Raw genomic sequence first — 14970 nt, 5'->3', positions numbered from 1 at the left:
CCTCACTGTCAGGGAAGATCCTCTCCTTGTCTAACTTGTATCTGTCCTCCTGGGTTTACACTTGTTTCTTCTTTTCTTTCCAAAGTGGAGATTTTCTAGTTATTTAGCAGTTTTTATGTGGAGAGTTGTTATATTTGAAAGCTACTATGATGCTACCCTTGTCTTCTGGTCTCTGGTCCTTTTATGTTCTTTACCCAGCCTGTTCCTCATTAGGAACTTTCACAAGTTCTCTGCCCTCCATTTTGGCTCTTTGGTCCCCAACTGTATATATCCCTCATTAGAGCCCCACATGGTGCTGAGCATGAAACAAGGGTTATTCACATGTCTTATTCTGAGCATTAAGTTGGCTTTTTCCATTTCAGCATTCATTTTGCTCAGTATCCACTCTAATTCTCAGATGTTTTAGTTATTCTCCTAAATGATAATTGATTTCTACATTTTGTATCTTTTGTTTTCCTAAATACTTACTTTTACTTTTTGAACATTTTTACTCTTCTAACTTAACCAGAATACTTTCAGATTCTTGCATCATGTCCTTCCAGATGCTGACCCCAGCTTTATAACATCTGTAAAGCTGATGAACCTTTTTGCTGGTTAATATTAAATCTCCATGTACCTGGATGACTCCTGAAAAAACTTTATAATTCTCTTCTATATTAAGCCTTTGCTAGCCTTTCTCAACTACATTCCTTTTCTGAACAACACATTAAATTGAGGGACTATTTTCAAAATTCTTTCCAGAAAGGTACATAACTTGTACCATTCTAGATATATAGGAGGAAAGTTAATTCATTACACTCAGTGGATACCTTAGGGCATTGGGACTTACTCTCCCCCAGAATTATAACTGAGTAAGGCCAAATCTGAATGTGCCAAAGTTATATAATAAATCTAACATTCTTTTGGTCTATCAGAGCTGCTCTTTGTCAAATGATTAGTTTAAAAATATTTACTGTTTACTTTGTGGTACTCAGTTACTTTATAGGAGGTATAGACTATATTTAGGCATGATTTTCTTTCTTTTGTTGCTTAACCAGGAATAATCAGTTTTTGTTTTTTCACTCTTTAGTTCTCCAAGTCTTCTCAGATGTGCTGGTCAATGGCCTCAGTGATTTGAACTAATTGTTTCAGTATCCTAGAATCTAAGTCACGTAGATTTACACTTTCAATAAAAGTACATTTTAAAAATCATTTTACACGTACCTTCTAGTCTGGCTTTGTTTTTTTATTACATCCAACTGTGTGTTATCTTTTAGACTTTCTGGAGGTAGAAAACATTTGCTGCCATTCAGTGGAATTTGTTTCAGCTCTTCCTTCTCATAGGAACTTTACCGTTTTTTTCCCCTCAATATGTTAAAATTTCTAGTCTAACTCACACTAATAGGTCTTTTTAAATAAAAAATTTTTTTTTGCCTCTATAGCTGGAATTATCTCTACTTTTTACATTTTTCTGTTTGTACCATTGGTCCTTGAACAGATCTTTGTTTAGCTAATTAGCTTTCTCCTTCCTATCTCATATTCCTTGAAAATAGGGATAGTCTTTTGTTTCCTTTTAAAGATAGGCAGCTTTTGCCTCATTTGCCTGTTCATTCCTTTCACTAGTTCCTGTTGCTTTTATTAAATTAAATTTGTTATTTAAATTTCCATTTCTTCTCAGCATCCTAAACTTTGTTTATTGGCACCTTTCAAGTTGATGGGCATGTTTTTTTCACTGATGAAGACATAATACATTGCTTCACTCAAGAGCACAGCTTACTTTTTAAGTCTTAATTCTCAGCCTAAGAATATCAAACCAAAAAATCATTACCACAGAATTTTCTTTCAGGTCAGTCCAAGAATTTTCTCAACAACATGGCTTCTGTTTATTCATTTATTTTAGCAGAGAAAATTCTCCATCATCACTAATTTCATCTGACTCAACTCCAACTTGTGATAAAAGGTTCCTAAAAATATTGAAACCCAAAAGGGAGAAGAATCAAGGTGTGTGTGTGTGTGTGTGTGTGTGTGTGTGTGTGTGTGTGTGTGTGTGCGCGCTCGCGCGCGCACGTGTGAGATTCTGTTAAAAAAATGTGTCTTAGTTATAAAGTTATAATATATTGAAATTATCGAGTATAATTAGATATCAGGGCCTGAAAAACTGTTGGTATTCTAGCTTTTCTTGATTCTAGTCCCCTGCCAAGTCTTCAATATCTTTAATCCAACCAACCAACACTTCCTTTTAAATTAGTTTTATCTCCATTCTCCTTTTTTAGGTATACTTTATACCAGTTCAGCTAGTTCTTCCTCCTTTTTACAGTTTCTTCAAATACTAATCTGGAAATAAAACTATCATCTTTAAACATCTAACTGAAATGAAGAAACCTGTATCACTCTCTCTTAAAACATTAAATTTTATTCTTGGAGGGTGGAAGGTAATGCTTACAAAGTATGCCAGAAAAATAATATTATAGAACGAAATTTTATTCTTTCCTATACATCTCCTAATAAAATTTTCTGCCTTAGGATGATCATTTTTCATAGTCATAGGAAAGGCCTGTTATTTAATAGGACTGTCTTTAGAGAATGCATTACATAAATCTTGTATTTTCTAGAACTAAATAAAAAGTTTGACCTTAAAAAATATTCAAAATTAATTTAATACACCAAATTCTCTTTTCTAGACTTAATTTTGAAGGAGAGTTGCATGTTTGTTTTTCTTTTATAATCCCCAAATTACCATAAATATGGAAAATACTTGAATAATAATTATTGACGTATCTCTGTTTCTCCACAGAATGATGACAGATCTAATGCCATATCAAGTTCACCTACAACAGAAACAGGTAATAGACAAAGGTGCAATTAACCACAAGATTATAATTCTTTACCAAGATTTTCCCAATAAGTTACTTCTTAGATGGCTGTGGCTTCCTTTTCTGAGATGAGAAATCAGGCACAAAATTGGGAACTCTCTGCATATTTTTCATTTTTCAGTTCAACTGGTTGTTCAACTACTCAGCCATTCGATATGAAAAAATGAGCTAGCAGAACTATAGATTTGCAAGAGAATATATATCATTGCAATGTTTAATTTGAGTATATATATTTTTATTTGCGATGTTTAACTTGATTTTTTTCTTTATTTGCTGTTTATTGAACTTTTGGCGCATATCTGTTATGTTTAATTTTTTTTCCATCTTCTTTAATCTTATTTCACTTTTCCATGCTGATTCAGTTCATCATTCCCCTGCATATTCTTTTCCTGCTGCTATCCAGAGAAACCAGCCCCAGCGCCCTGAAAGCTTCCTTTTCCGAGCAGCTGTCAGGGCAGAAACAAATAAAGGTAGGTGGTAGTGACTGAAGGGTTGTGGGGAGGCTTTATACAGTGACGTTAACTGTTACATGCTTTTAAACGTCTCCCCTTAGATGTCACTTTGGCAAAAGTTTTAAACTCTACATTTGTCTGTGATCTCACTGACATTAAAGCAAGAGAATCTTAATCTGTTTGAATTTGTTTTAATTAGAAAGTTCCTTAGTACCAACTAAAAGCAGGTTAGAATGTTTGAACAAGTAGAATACTCTTTCAGGGCTTTAGAGAACGTTCATCTCTCTGTAATGAGCTCTTTTTCAGATTTTTCTGTTCGTAAAAGCTATTCTCTGTGTTCTTTAAAAAATGAATCAATAATTAAAAAAAAAACCTTAGTCTCATGATTTATAGTTAATATGACAAATCTGTGACTGACCCACAAAGAAGTGACCTAGAAGTGGAAACAGACATTTCACACCCAAAATAACTGCTTTTAATGTAACTGATAGATCCACTCACAGTGAGATTTAAACTTAAACCAGAGACACACTGATGGTGGGATTGTAAATTATGATGGAAAACTGTTTATCTAATCTGCTAATGCTGAACATTTGTATATCCTGTGACTAGCAATTTTGCTTTCTGAAATATGGACACATCTATACCAAAAGATATGTACGGAAATATTCACAGCAACATTATTCATAATAGCCCCAAACTGAGTATCTGTCAACAATAGAATGGATAAATAATTTTGGTATATTTGTACAATGGGACACCAAATAAGCAGTGAAAATGAACAAATTAATATACACAACAACATGGATAAATCTTACAAACAATGTTGATCAAAAGAAGCCAGACACAAAGACACACATATACTATACGATTTTTATTTATAGAAAGTTCAAAAATGGACAAAACTAATCTATGGTGTTAAAAGTCAGGAAGTACATAGTTAGAACCTGTGGTATTAGAAATAACCTTTGGGTACTGATGGGTAGGGGAACATGAGAGGGGCTTCTGGGTGTTGGTAATGTTGCATTTATTGACTTGGTTGTGACTACTTTGTGATAATTTATTGAGCTGTTTGCTTATGATAGGTGTAATTTTTTAATATGTGATATTTTTCAATAAAAACATTTTTAAATGGATGTAATGAGACACAAAAAGTAGTTGAGCCAAATGGCTAATGGATATTTGGTAGTTTTTCATAGTATTCTCCCTATTATTTTGTATATTTGAAAATTTCCATAATAAAAATTTTAAAAGTCAGTCCAAAAGTAGAAACTGCTATGGAAGGAAACTGATCAGGTGGAGCTGAGTATTTTTCCAGCACTGGCAGTTGCCTTTCTTACACATTAATATTTTTTAGGCCACGCTTCACCCCTTCTTTCATCTTCTGCACCTTCCACTGATTTGACAGATCCCGTAACAAGACAGAATTCAAGACAGAGAGAAGAAGAGCTGGAATTAATAGATCAACTACGGAAAGTATGTACATTGCCTATGAATTACACTTTTTCAGTGATATTGCTATAGCTCATAATGCTACAATCACTTGTTCATTTGCCTTGTACTTTTTAATAGAATCAACGAGTGCCCATTGTGTGCAATGATGCCCATTATGTGATGAATTTTTTCAGCTGTTTAGTAGGAAAATGAGATGGGTTATTCTTTGAATCTCAACCTCTGGCCCTACTCATTTAAAACTTTTCTCTGCCTTATGTTGTAAAGAAATCTTGTAAGAGTAATAATTTATATGTATGTACCTATATACATATGCATATCACACTTATAACATTTATAGGGATTTGGGGGGAGGTAATTAGGTATGTGTGTTTGTGTTTATTTGTTTGTTTGTTTATATTTTAATGGAGGTACTTGGGATTGAATCCAGGACCTTATGCATGCTAGGCACACACTCTACCCCTGAGCTATACTCTACCCCCATAGTGTTTATTTTGAAATTGAAAGACAGTCTAGTTGTTTTCGTAGTTTTTTTGATCGTTTGTTTTTAAAGTCAGAAAACTGTAAGTGGATTTCTGTTATTGTTCTTTGTAGCACTGTGGCTTGGCTGCCATACATACATATAAGATCTCCTTAAATTATTGACTTAGGATAGAAAAGATAAAATAGAGATTGTGGTACTTAAGTTATTTGCTTTTTATCTTGATTTCTAATTAAATATATTCCATTTTAACTCCATTCTCTATGTGTCAGCCACTCTACAATTAATATATTTCACATTTTCCTGTTCTTTTAGCATATTGAATACCGGTTGAAAGTATCTCTGCCTTGTGATCTTGGAGCAGCTCTCACTGATGGTGTTGTTCTTTGCCATTTGGCCAATCATGTTCGTCCTCGATCTGTCCCAAGCATTCACGTTCCCTCACCAGCTGTAGTAAGTTTATAATGCTAAAAAAATGTTGGCTTTTCATCAGATATTTATTAAGTTTAGAGGCAGGCATTGTGCAGAATGCTAAGAATACAAATATGAACAGAGTCCAGCCCCTGCCTTCTGCATCTCAGTTCTACTAGAGAAAAAATAGTAGACTTACAGCTGTGTGTGATAAGTGTGATAAAAGAGGTGTGTAAGAAGTGTGCTATGGGAATACAAAAAGGGACCACTTCAACTCTGCCCAGAAAGTTCAGGAAAGCCTCCAGAGGAAGTAAAATTTGAACTAATTCTTGAAGTATGAGTAGGAGTTCGCCAGCAGTACCGAGAGGGAGAAAGGCATTCCAGGCATAGCATTCCTAGATTAAAAAGCTAAAGAGGAAGATGGCATATTCGGGAATTCTTAAGTTGTTCAGAGTAGATCATTTACAAGGTGTTGGTGTAAATGGCAGAGGATGTAACTAGAGAGGTAAGCCAAGGGCCATGTGACAAGGGCCTCATGTACTATGTCAAGGAGATAGGAGTTTATCTTAGTGTAGACAATGAGGACTGAAAGAATTTGAGAGGAGTAGTATGATTATAATTGCAGTTTAGAATGTTGAATATTTTGGGGTGGAAGTGACATGATCTAGTGACCAACCTCAGGTGGAAAATGAGGGAGAATATTCATTCAAGATGACTGGCAGGTTTTCTTTAGACTGCTGGTCAGACCTGGACGTCACAATCAGGATGGCAACCCACAAAAGAAAGAGCACGTTTTGGGTTGGCGTAACTTTTTTTTCCCTTCAAATTTTTAGTAAGAGAGATTTCAAACCTTCAAAAAAACTGAAAAAGTAATATAGGGTGTACTCTTAAAGCCTCTGCCTAGATCTGACATGCATTATATCTTGCCGTCTTGCTTTGTCTATATTTGTGTGGTGTGTGTGTGTATTTTAATTGTACCATTTAAAAGTTGCAGGTATCAAAAGAAAAAAATTGAAGGTATTATGACACTTTACCCCCTAAATATTTCAGAGAATTGTTGTAGGCCACCTTGCTCTTACAGCCTGAAGCCATGACTGCAAGTTGTAGGGACTGAGCCCCCTCCCTCAGGATTGGAGTGTGATATGATTGACTCTGAGTGCTCCCTGTGGGATCAGGATGAAAACTGAGGAGGGGACAGCTATGAGCCCTTAGCAGCCAGCAGGGACTAGGGATAGGAAGTGAGGATGGATGCCCAGGATAAGTAAAGGGACAGTAGGTGAGGCATCAGTAGCATTCAGATTTCCCCAACTGTTCCAAGAATATCTTTCATGGCTGCTCTCTTTCTCTCCCCTCACCAGTAACCTACACACAGTGGAATATAATCAACATTCTTACATTGCATCATTAGATTGTTGTGATACTTCTTTATGAGTCTGAATGGATATTGTGCATTTGTAACATGCTTAGCAATGTCTAACCTTTTGAAGGGTTTTGCCCTCATCTCATTTTCTGGTCATTTGTTACATAGCACATACATCCTGATACAAATCCTTTACTCAAATTGCAGTTATATCTATGTCTATAGATTGCAACTCTGGACATTCATCTGCTGCCTCTTCAGCTACAAATCATTTATTCCTCCCAAGGACCTTTTATTCTTCTATTTATTAAAAACTGCTTTGTTACCAAGGTCCCAAGAGGTTGATATGGCCCTTTCTCCTCCAGGACATCCAAACCACAGAGTCATACATTTGCTTCTAAGGAAAATAGGTAGCCACTTTTTATTTAGTCACCCCAGAAAATAGGCATTCAGTTTTGTATAGAAAAGGCATAGAGGAATAGTAGCACTACCAAATCTACTTTGCTCCCAAAGACTTGAAAGACTTGGTTTTGGTCCTAAAGGTGGTGATTAAGAGAATAGAAATTGACATGCTATTTGGCAAAGCCAGTTAGGGAAAGGTTTATTCTTACTTTGCATTCTTCTTAGTTTCTGTCAACTGAGTTAAGAAAAAAAAAATTTTAATAATTAAAAAAAGACGAATCTGTCATTCTTCATTTTCCAGGGAAATACTTAGGAAATAGCAGGGAGCTCATATAGAAAGTAGAATTTTAAAGTAAGGGTGACCGAGATTCTTTACCTTGATCACCAGAACAGAGTGCACTTCATTTAGGAATGTAAAATATATATAGGAAAAATAAAACTATTTAATAAATATTTAACTACTTAGAGAAATTAAACACATGGATTTTCTTATTTGTCAAAGCAGCGTGGATGTAACATGAAATTAGAACATTTAAAACTTGCTTGCAAAATTAACAATAAAACTTAGTTATATTTATTGAGCAGCTATTCAGTGGCAGACATTCTGCCAGGGGTGAAGCGTACAGAGATGAGTTACAGGTGGTCCATACTCTCCAAAACATTAATTCCTCTTAAAAATTAAAATAAATTAAAAAGATCTTTCATGAAATAGTATCCTTGACACCAAAAGCAAGTAGGCCTATTAAATAAAATTGTTTAAAAAGGAATCTTTTTGGTTAATAAATGACATATAAAGTTGAGGAGAAACATGTAAATATATAAAAAAATCCCAAATTGTAACATTTGAGGGTGAAAAAATGGACTTTGTGTCAACAAGATGAAAATTGTCCAATATTTTAATTAAAAGCAAAAATAAAAATAGAACTCACTTTTTCTGGTGAAAATGACTATTATGAGTCAACATTGCTTTAATGGGGTTGCTGTTATAGGGCTAGTTTCCAGTATAAATATTTACATTTATTTTTCCTTCATGTGAATTGCTCCCCCTCGTATTAGACTATTTCTTCCCTTGTTTTGTGCTTTTGACCATACAGAGAGCTTTGTGACTTACTTTCTTAGAGATTTTTTGTGATAAGAATATAAAATTAAAGCCAAACATAAATTAAAAACCATAGCAGTTTCTTTGTGGCTACATTGACGTGTGATGATTTATTATATTTCTTTGAGAACCTGCTAATTGGAACTATGAGTATACTTTAAGAAACCCTTTCTTGATGTACTATATAAACCATAATTTTCCCTTCAAAAAATGACCCCTCATTGTAAGGGGAGGTCGTAAGTCCAGGCATTTTAAAAGAAACTTAGAAAGGCATATGTGCTTGTAACCGTTAGGTTATAATTCCTCTTTCTTTGTTATTTTGGGAGGATCGATGATGTCTGATAAACTGCTGTTTGGTTGTTAAGTAGGCATAGGTGTTAAGTAGCACAATTCACATTTTTAGAAGTGCATTATTGAATTATATAAAAAATTCATTACAAGATTGTGATGTGACGACTCACTGAATGAACCGTATCACCAAGGAAGATGGCCTGAAAAAATTCTGAATCATTTCAAGTTTCAGAATAGCAAAACTGTTGATTTCTGATTTCTTTCAGTGTAATTCCTTTCCTTTTGTGAAAATTACTTTCTTCCCCAAAGCCTGCATAAGATTTCTTACTCAGATCAGGTTGTACGTTACAGAAATAGAAAAGGTTGTATCTCACTATCCAGAACCATGTGTATGCCATCTGAAGTTCTGGAAAAGCTTTTGAGGGTGGCAGTTTCCTATGATATTTGACTTAAGGCAAAATCTTGAAGTCCTTCTGCACTATAGTGATAGGGAGTCTACACCCCTGGGTCCTTTTAACTAGCCATTCCATCAGAGCAGGGATTTGCAGCCTGGGATTCACGCACTTCTAGTAGGGCTTCCGGGGCTCATTGAACTCCCTAAAATTGTATGCATATGTATTCTTCTCAAGAGTAAATTCACAGCTTTCATCAGACTATAAGGAGGAGTTATATTCCAATTTTGAAACACTGACCTGCATCCTTGGAATTTAAATAAATGCTAAGGGAAGGAGTGACTAGGGAGAAAGATGATGTTTTCCCATTCCTCTTCACCTTCATCAGTCAGACATCTGCTCTTTGCAGGGAAAGTCTCAAAGGAAACTTGATTTTATTCCCCAAACCCCACTCACACACCTTTTATGTCTTAGGGTGCTAGTAATCCTCATAAAGATAATGCTGAATTGGACCCCAGGATCATTATTCTGTGCTTTCTTTTCTTTTTGTCTGAGATGGTGGTGATTCTGGGACCAGTTTTCAGCTAAGCAACATTAACTATATTGTTTTATGCTTTTCTTTGCACAGAAAGAAACTTGTTTTTCTACCTATGCAGTCAGACCTATTTCATTCTGCCCTCCCAGCATCTATGGGAGATGTTTCAGAAATGTAGGGATCCTTCCTTTGTAGAACAAAAGGTCTTTTGCTAGAGTCTCACACCCGTGGTATCCCTGTGGACACACCCCCAGCCTTCTCTCCCAAACTCCTATCAGGATCCTGGTTTGCTTAGCTAAGGTCCCTTCATAATAAGAGAAGCTAGTTACATCAATTCTGCTTCCATTTCTACAAGGCATAAAGAGAAACTGGTATATGGAGAGGGAATTTCTAGCCAATGAAAAATTCTCCTAAGTGAGTAGTTGTCCTATGTTTTCTTCGCTCTTAAAGTTAAGCCTGTGTCCCAGTAGCTTTCACCACAGTGACTTTTCTCTTGTGCTTCAGTGCACCTTACCTCCCTCTTAACTAACCAGGAGTTTAGAAGCCACAGCATCACTTGTACAGTGAACACCTGCTCTTTCACATGTGAAAAGCCTAAGAGAAAGCACCCAGCTCTGGCTGTAGTAGCCAGTGTGAACCTCTGTGATTGTTTTTCTCTTTCTGTTAAGTAGATTATGATTCTACTTATGTTTCACTATTTTTTAAAATTGAAGTATAGTCAGTTACCATGTGTCATTTCTGGTGTTCAGCATGTTTCAGTCATACATATACACATACATATATTCGTTTTCATATTCTTTTTCATTATAGGTTACTGCAAGATACTGAATATAGTTCCCTGTGCTATACAGAAGAAATATTTTTGTAACTTTTTTTACCTCAGTTATAGAAGAACTTGGCACAAGCAAGGAAGTGTGCTCTCCATGGAAAACTGTTTCTTCTTTCTGGACCTAATTTTGAAAGCTTTTCAATTTGAAATTTAAAGATTATTATTTCTTTCCTCCCATCTCATTTGTTGCCTTTCTATCTTTGATAAAGCCATCCCTAGCGCCTGCTACCTTTCTCAAGCCAAGATCACACTACCTTCAGCCACTACTATGTAGTGGTTGTTCCCCCTCTTCTTGTGACAGTATTATATTCCATCTTTGAAGAAAACCCAGATATTCACAAAAGAAACCTTTTTTCCCCTCCAGAGATGGTACAGCTTCTGTCTGCTTACCTTTGTAAAAACTCTAGGTCAGACTCCCTGCAAATATTTGGCTTCCATGCCTGATGCTTAAACCAACATATGAATTTGAACAATTGAGTTTGTTAATCATTCTGGGAAATAGTATTCCTATTTCTTTCTTACATGATAATCCACTTGACGAAAAATTTTATCACAGCTTTAGGTTATGTGATATAACTCTGTGTTTCCAGTCACTAGAAAGCTTTTCAGAAAAACAAGCTTACTAGTTAGTGATAAGGGAAATTTCCTATGGGAAATTTTTACCCTTTAGAAAATGGGTTCCTTAATCCAATCTTTTAAAATAAAAATGTTTTAAAATATTAAATATTACTATTGCATAGAGACATGCATTTGTAGCATATTTATGAGCAAAGGCTGTTGTATTATTATTAGTATTTCTTTAAAAAACAGAAAAAATAAAGTGTTAACTATGATAATTTATGAATGACTGAGTTGTGGGTAATTGGTTTTCTTGTTATTCCTCCAAATTTTCTTCAGTGTATATTGTTTTAAAATGTAAATTTAAATTTTAAAAAAATTAACCATTCTCCTAAAATTTCTTTTTTAGCACTTGTCTTACAAAAATCAAAGCCATGTATCTAAAGTAGGTGGTAGCAAACTGATCTACAAGCCAGTCCCTATATTTGTAAATAAAGTTTTATTAGAACACAGTCACTCTGATTTGTTTATATATTGTCCGTGGTTCCTTCAAGCTCTAAGGAGATTTGTATAATTGCAACAGATCATATGGCCCTCAAGCCTAACATACTTATTAACTAACTGCTCCTTTAAGAAAAAGTTTGCTGACCCTCTAGAGCATTGATTGTGTTTATGAAGCAGTTGGCAAGAGTATTTTTAGTTAGCAGATTTTTTAAAACTTTGCTAGTAACACCACATTTTCTTTCCTTTGCAGCCTAAATTAACAATGGCAAAATGCAGACGAAATGTGGAGAATTTCCTAGAAGCTTGCAGAAAAATTGGTGTACCTCAGGTAACAAATTTACATTTTTCATGTGGCTAAATAAATTTGGGCATTATTTTCCTAAAATCTTTTAGAAATGCAGGTATTTAAAATCTTATAGGACTAGCCCTGAACTAAGTTGATAATTATTAATATGATTTTGTGTTACTAGAGTCAATCAGTATTGTTTTGAGCAGTTTTCCTTATTTCCAAGGACCAAACAAAGAAATCATACACATACGAATTTAAAGATATTGTAATAAGTAATTAGTGCTAAGTAATCAAAAATAGTTATTCTAGTATTTTCCTAAACATCCCCACTTGCTGTTTGACCTTGTGTACAACTTCATACACTTACAGAATCTATGCTTCACAATAGCGCATCTCAAACCAAGACTTCCATTGCTTCAGTTTTTTTAACACTTGCTTTAATACTTTTTAAAAATGTTTATTTTGAAATGATTTTAGACTTTGAGAAATTTTGCAAAAATTGTACAGAGAGATACTGTGTACGCTTCACCTAGGTTCCTGGACTGTTAATATTTAACATAAACATAGTATGTCATCCAAACTAACAAATACCTAGACAATGCTGTTGACTCAATTATGGACTTTATTCAGATTTTACAAGTTTATCCACTAAACTCTTCGGAATTTAACACACAAGAAGCCATTTCTAGGCACTTGTCTTGCTCTTGATATTTACTGCCTCCAGGTTCCTCAGTGATAGCTTTATTGCCCTTTAATAGTACAAATAGTTAAACTTTATTTATAGATGTGATAAGCAACATGAACTTGATTCCCTTTTTACTCAGTTACCCTTGAAAAAACAATTATGTTAAGCGTGGAACTCTTTAAAAGTATTATGTATAATGACATGATATATAGATAAATTTAAAGAAATAAACAAAAAATGGTGCATTTTGATACTTTTTTCGTTAACCACAGCCATTACAGCTCTTGTCACCATACTTTGTCCAACCTTCAAGGGGAAAAACATGACTTTTCTGTCACCTTCTTATTAGCTATCACAAACCCGGTGTTGGTCCCAGGACTCAACAGTGCCATTGTTTCTCTCAAAGTTAAGCCCTTGTCCAAGGGCTTTCACGACAATAACTCATTTTACCCAGTTAACCATTCCTCTCTTTCACTAACATGATTTGAGAAGGTCACAGCATCACTTACCCAATGAGCACCTTTCCGAAACTTTCAGCTCGTTCACAAAGGGGAAGAGAGCCCAGATCCACAGAGCAGCTGCATTAGCCAGTGTGAATTCCCATGAGCATTTTTTCTCCTTTTATTAAGTAGATTTTGATTCTACTATTTATTTTTCCTTTTTTCTTTTGAATTTTTTTTTTGAGCTGAGTTATAAAAGAATTTCAATTTAAATTTAGTGGTAGTTAGCAAGGATCTTTTTTGTTCCTGTGGACAAATTCAAGGAAAATTTGTCATTTTCGTATATTGTTTTCTAAAGGCTCCTCATCTCTTTTAGAACAAACCATTTTTAAACATATTAAGAGCATTTATAAGGTTTCTAAACAAACAGCATGCATTTCTCCCTATTAACAAGCAGGTTCTAATATTCATATGTACACTTTAACATTCAGTGTTTCCCTCTGCCACTGAAGATGTTCCTACCTGACCATCACACTACACAAGCATGCTAGAACCTGCCCCAGGTCCATAGCACAGTGTCTTTGAACAAGAGAATGTGGTGTGGATTGATGCAGGGAATGGGAGAAAAGATATGAGTGATTAAAAGGAGGCACTGCATGCCTAGAGAGAAGAGTGCTGAAAGCAGCCCCACACAGCAAGGCCTGCTGGCACACTTAGCCTATGTCAAACCTGTTAAAGGACTGTTCACAGTCATTATATGTGTACTCTGGGCTTTACAGAACAGTCATATGTCTCAGATTTAAAGTCCATACACTGAAGGGGAGAGTATAGCCCAAGTGGTAGAGTGCGTGCTTAGTGTGCACAAGATCCTGGGTTTGATCCCAGGACCTCCTCTAAAAATAAATAAACCTAATTACTTCTTCCCCCAAAATAAAAAAAATAGTTAAAAATAATACAGTAACAAATAAAGTCCATACACTGAAATTCTTTCAGAATGTACCTGCCATCAGTCAGCAAAATCAAATACAGTGTGGCTTTTAAAGCATGCATTTAGTCCACCATTTCCCAAGCAATGGTTAATAGTATTTATTTGAAGGCAGGAGATAGAAAAAATACAATTTTACAAGACCGGATATTTTTCCAGGGTGGTTAGACTAGAGCTTTTGACACATCCTCCCCACGTCTCCCTCTCCCCACCTAGAAAGAGGAAATGCACATTCCACATAGGCCACCTCCTCCTTCTCCACTTCTCCTTTCCACCCAAGTCTCTACCACCACCACCACTACCACTTTTAGGAGGGTTCCTCTTACGCTGCTCCTCCTGGTAAAACAATTAGTCATTTGCCTAAAACAAAGTGAGAAACTGAATAAATACAAACTCACAGGTTTAAACTAGCATTCTCGGGTCCTTCTGCCTTAGGAGGGAAAAAAGAATCCTTCTTTTGTTCTTTTGTTCTCCCTACTCCTGGGCATTATGACCTTTAAACATCCCCGCTTGCTCTGTTTGACTTGTAAAGAAAATCAAGGATATAATAATGATCACTTTGGAAAATGGGTATCATAAAACTTAGTATTGAAGGATTTGTCAGAGTCTACGTCCAGAGAATATGTATAAAGGCGAACAATTTTCCTTCTCAGTATAACTTACAAAATGTTTACAAGTTACATTATGAATAAAACATTAAAGAATAAAGTGACTTTTAAAAATCTCCAATGAAGTTGGGCATATGGGTATTCTCTTTATTATTCTGCTTTTTTAAATATATGTTACATTCAAAAACTATAATGGGTGATAAAAATTTCTGTTTGAGTCTAAAATCTTATATCCTAGAGCTATTATATGTTATGTGTGAAAGAATATTTCCTGTTATCAAGTCCAATAATGCTTTTATTTAATTTCTTAATCTGTGAACTGGAGGGTTTGGATGATCTTTAATA

The 14970-nt window shown here is 35.1% G+C and overlaps 1 protein-coding gene across 9 annotated transcripts in view; it reads left to right on the top strand.

Moving 5' to 3' along the window:
- LRCH3 (leucine rich repeats and calponin homology domain containing 3) overlaps positions 1–14970 on the top strand; it is a 109754-nt gene that overhangs the window by 88198 nt on the left and 6586 nt on the right. For 8 of the 9 annotated variants that reach the window (XM_010959342.3, XM_010959344.3, XM_010959346.3 and 5 more), the window contains 5 exons: positions 2774–2822; positions 3215–3322; positions 4662–4780; positions 5553–5690; positions 11869–11946. In XM_010959342.3, coding sequence (XP_010957644.1) covers positions 2774–2822; positions 3215–3322; positions 4662–4780; positions 5553–5690; positions 11869–11946 — 492 coding nt within the window. The remainder of the gene's footprint in view (positions 1–2773; positions 2823–3214; positions 3323–4661; positions 4781–5552; positions 5691–11868; positions 11947–14970) is intronic. The other variant, XM_010959343.3, reaches the window with a different exon arrangement.

This window comes from Camelus bactrianus, chromosome 1 (assembly GCF_048773025.1).
Source record: "Camelus bactrianus isolate YW-2024 breed Bactrian camel chromosome 1, ASM4877302v1, whole genome shotgun sequence".
NCBI classification, from domain to species: Eukaryota; Metazoa; Chordata; class Mammalia; order Artiodactyla; family Camelidae; genus Camelus; species Camelus bactrianus.
This window is presented reverse-complemented; position numbering and strand designations above follow the sequence as displayed.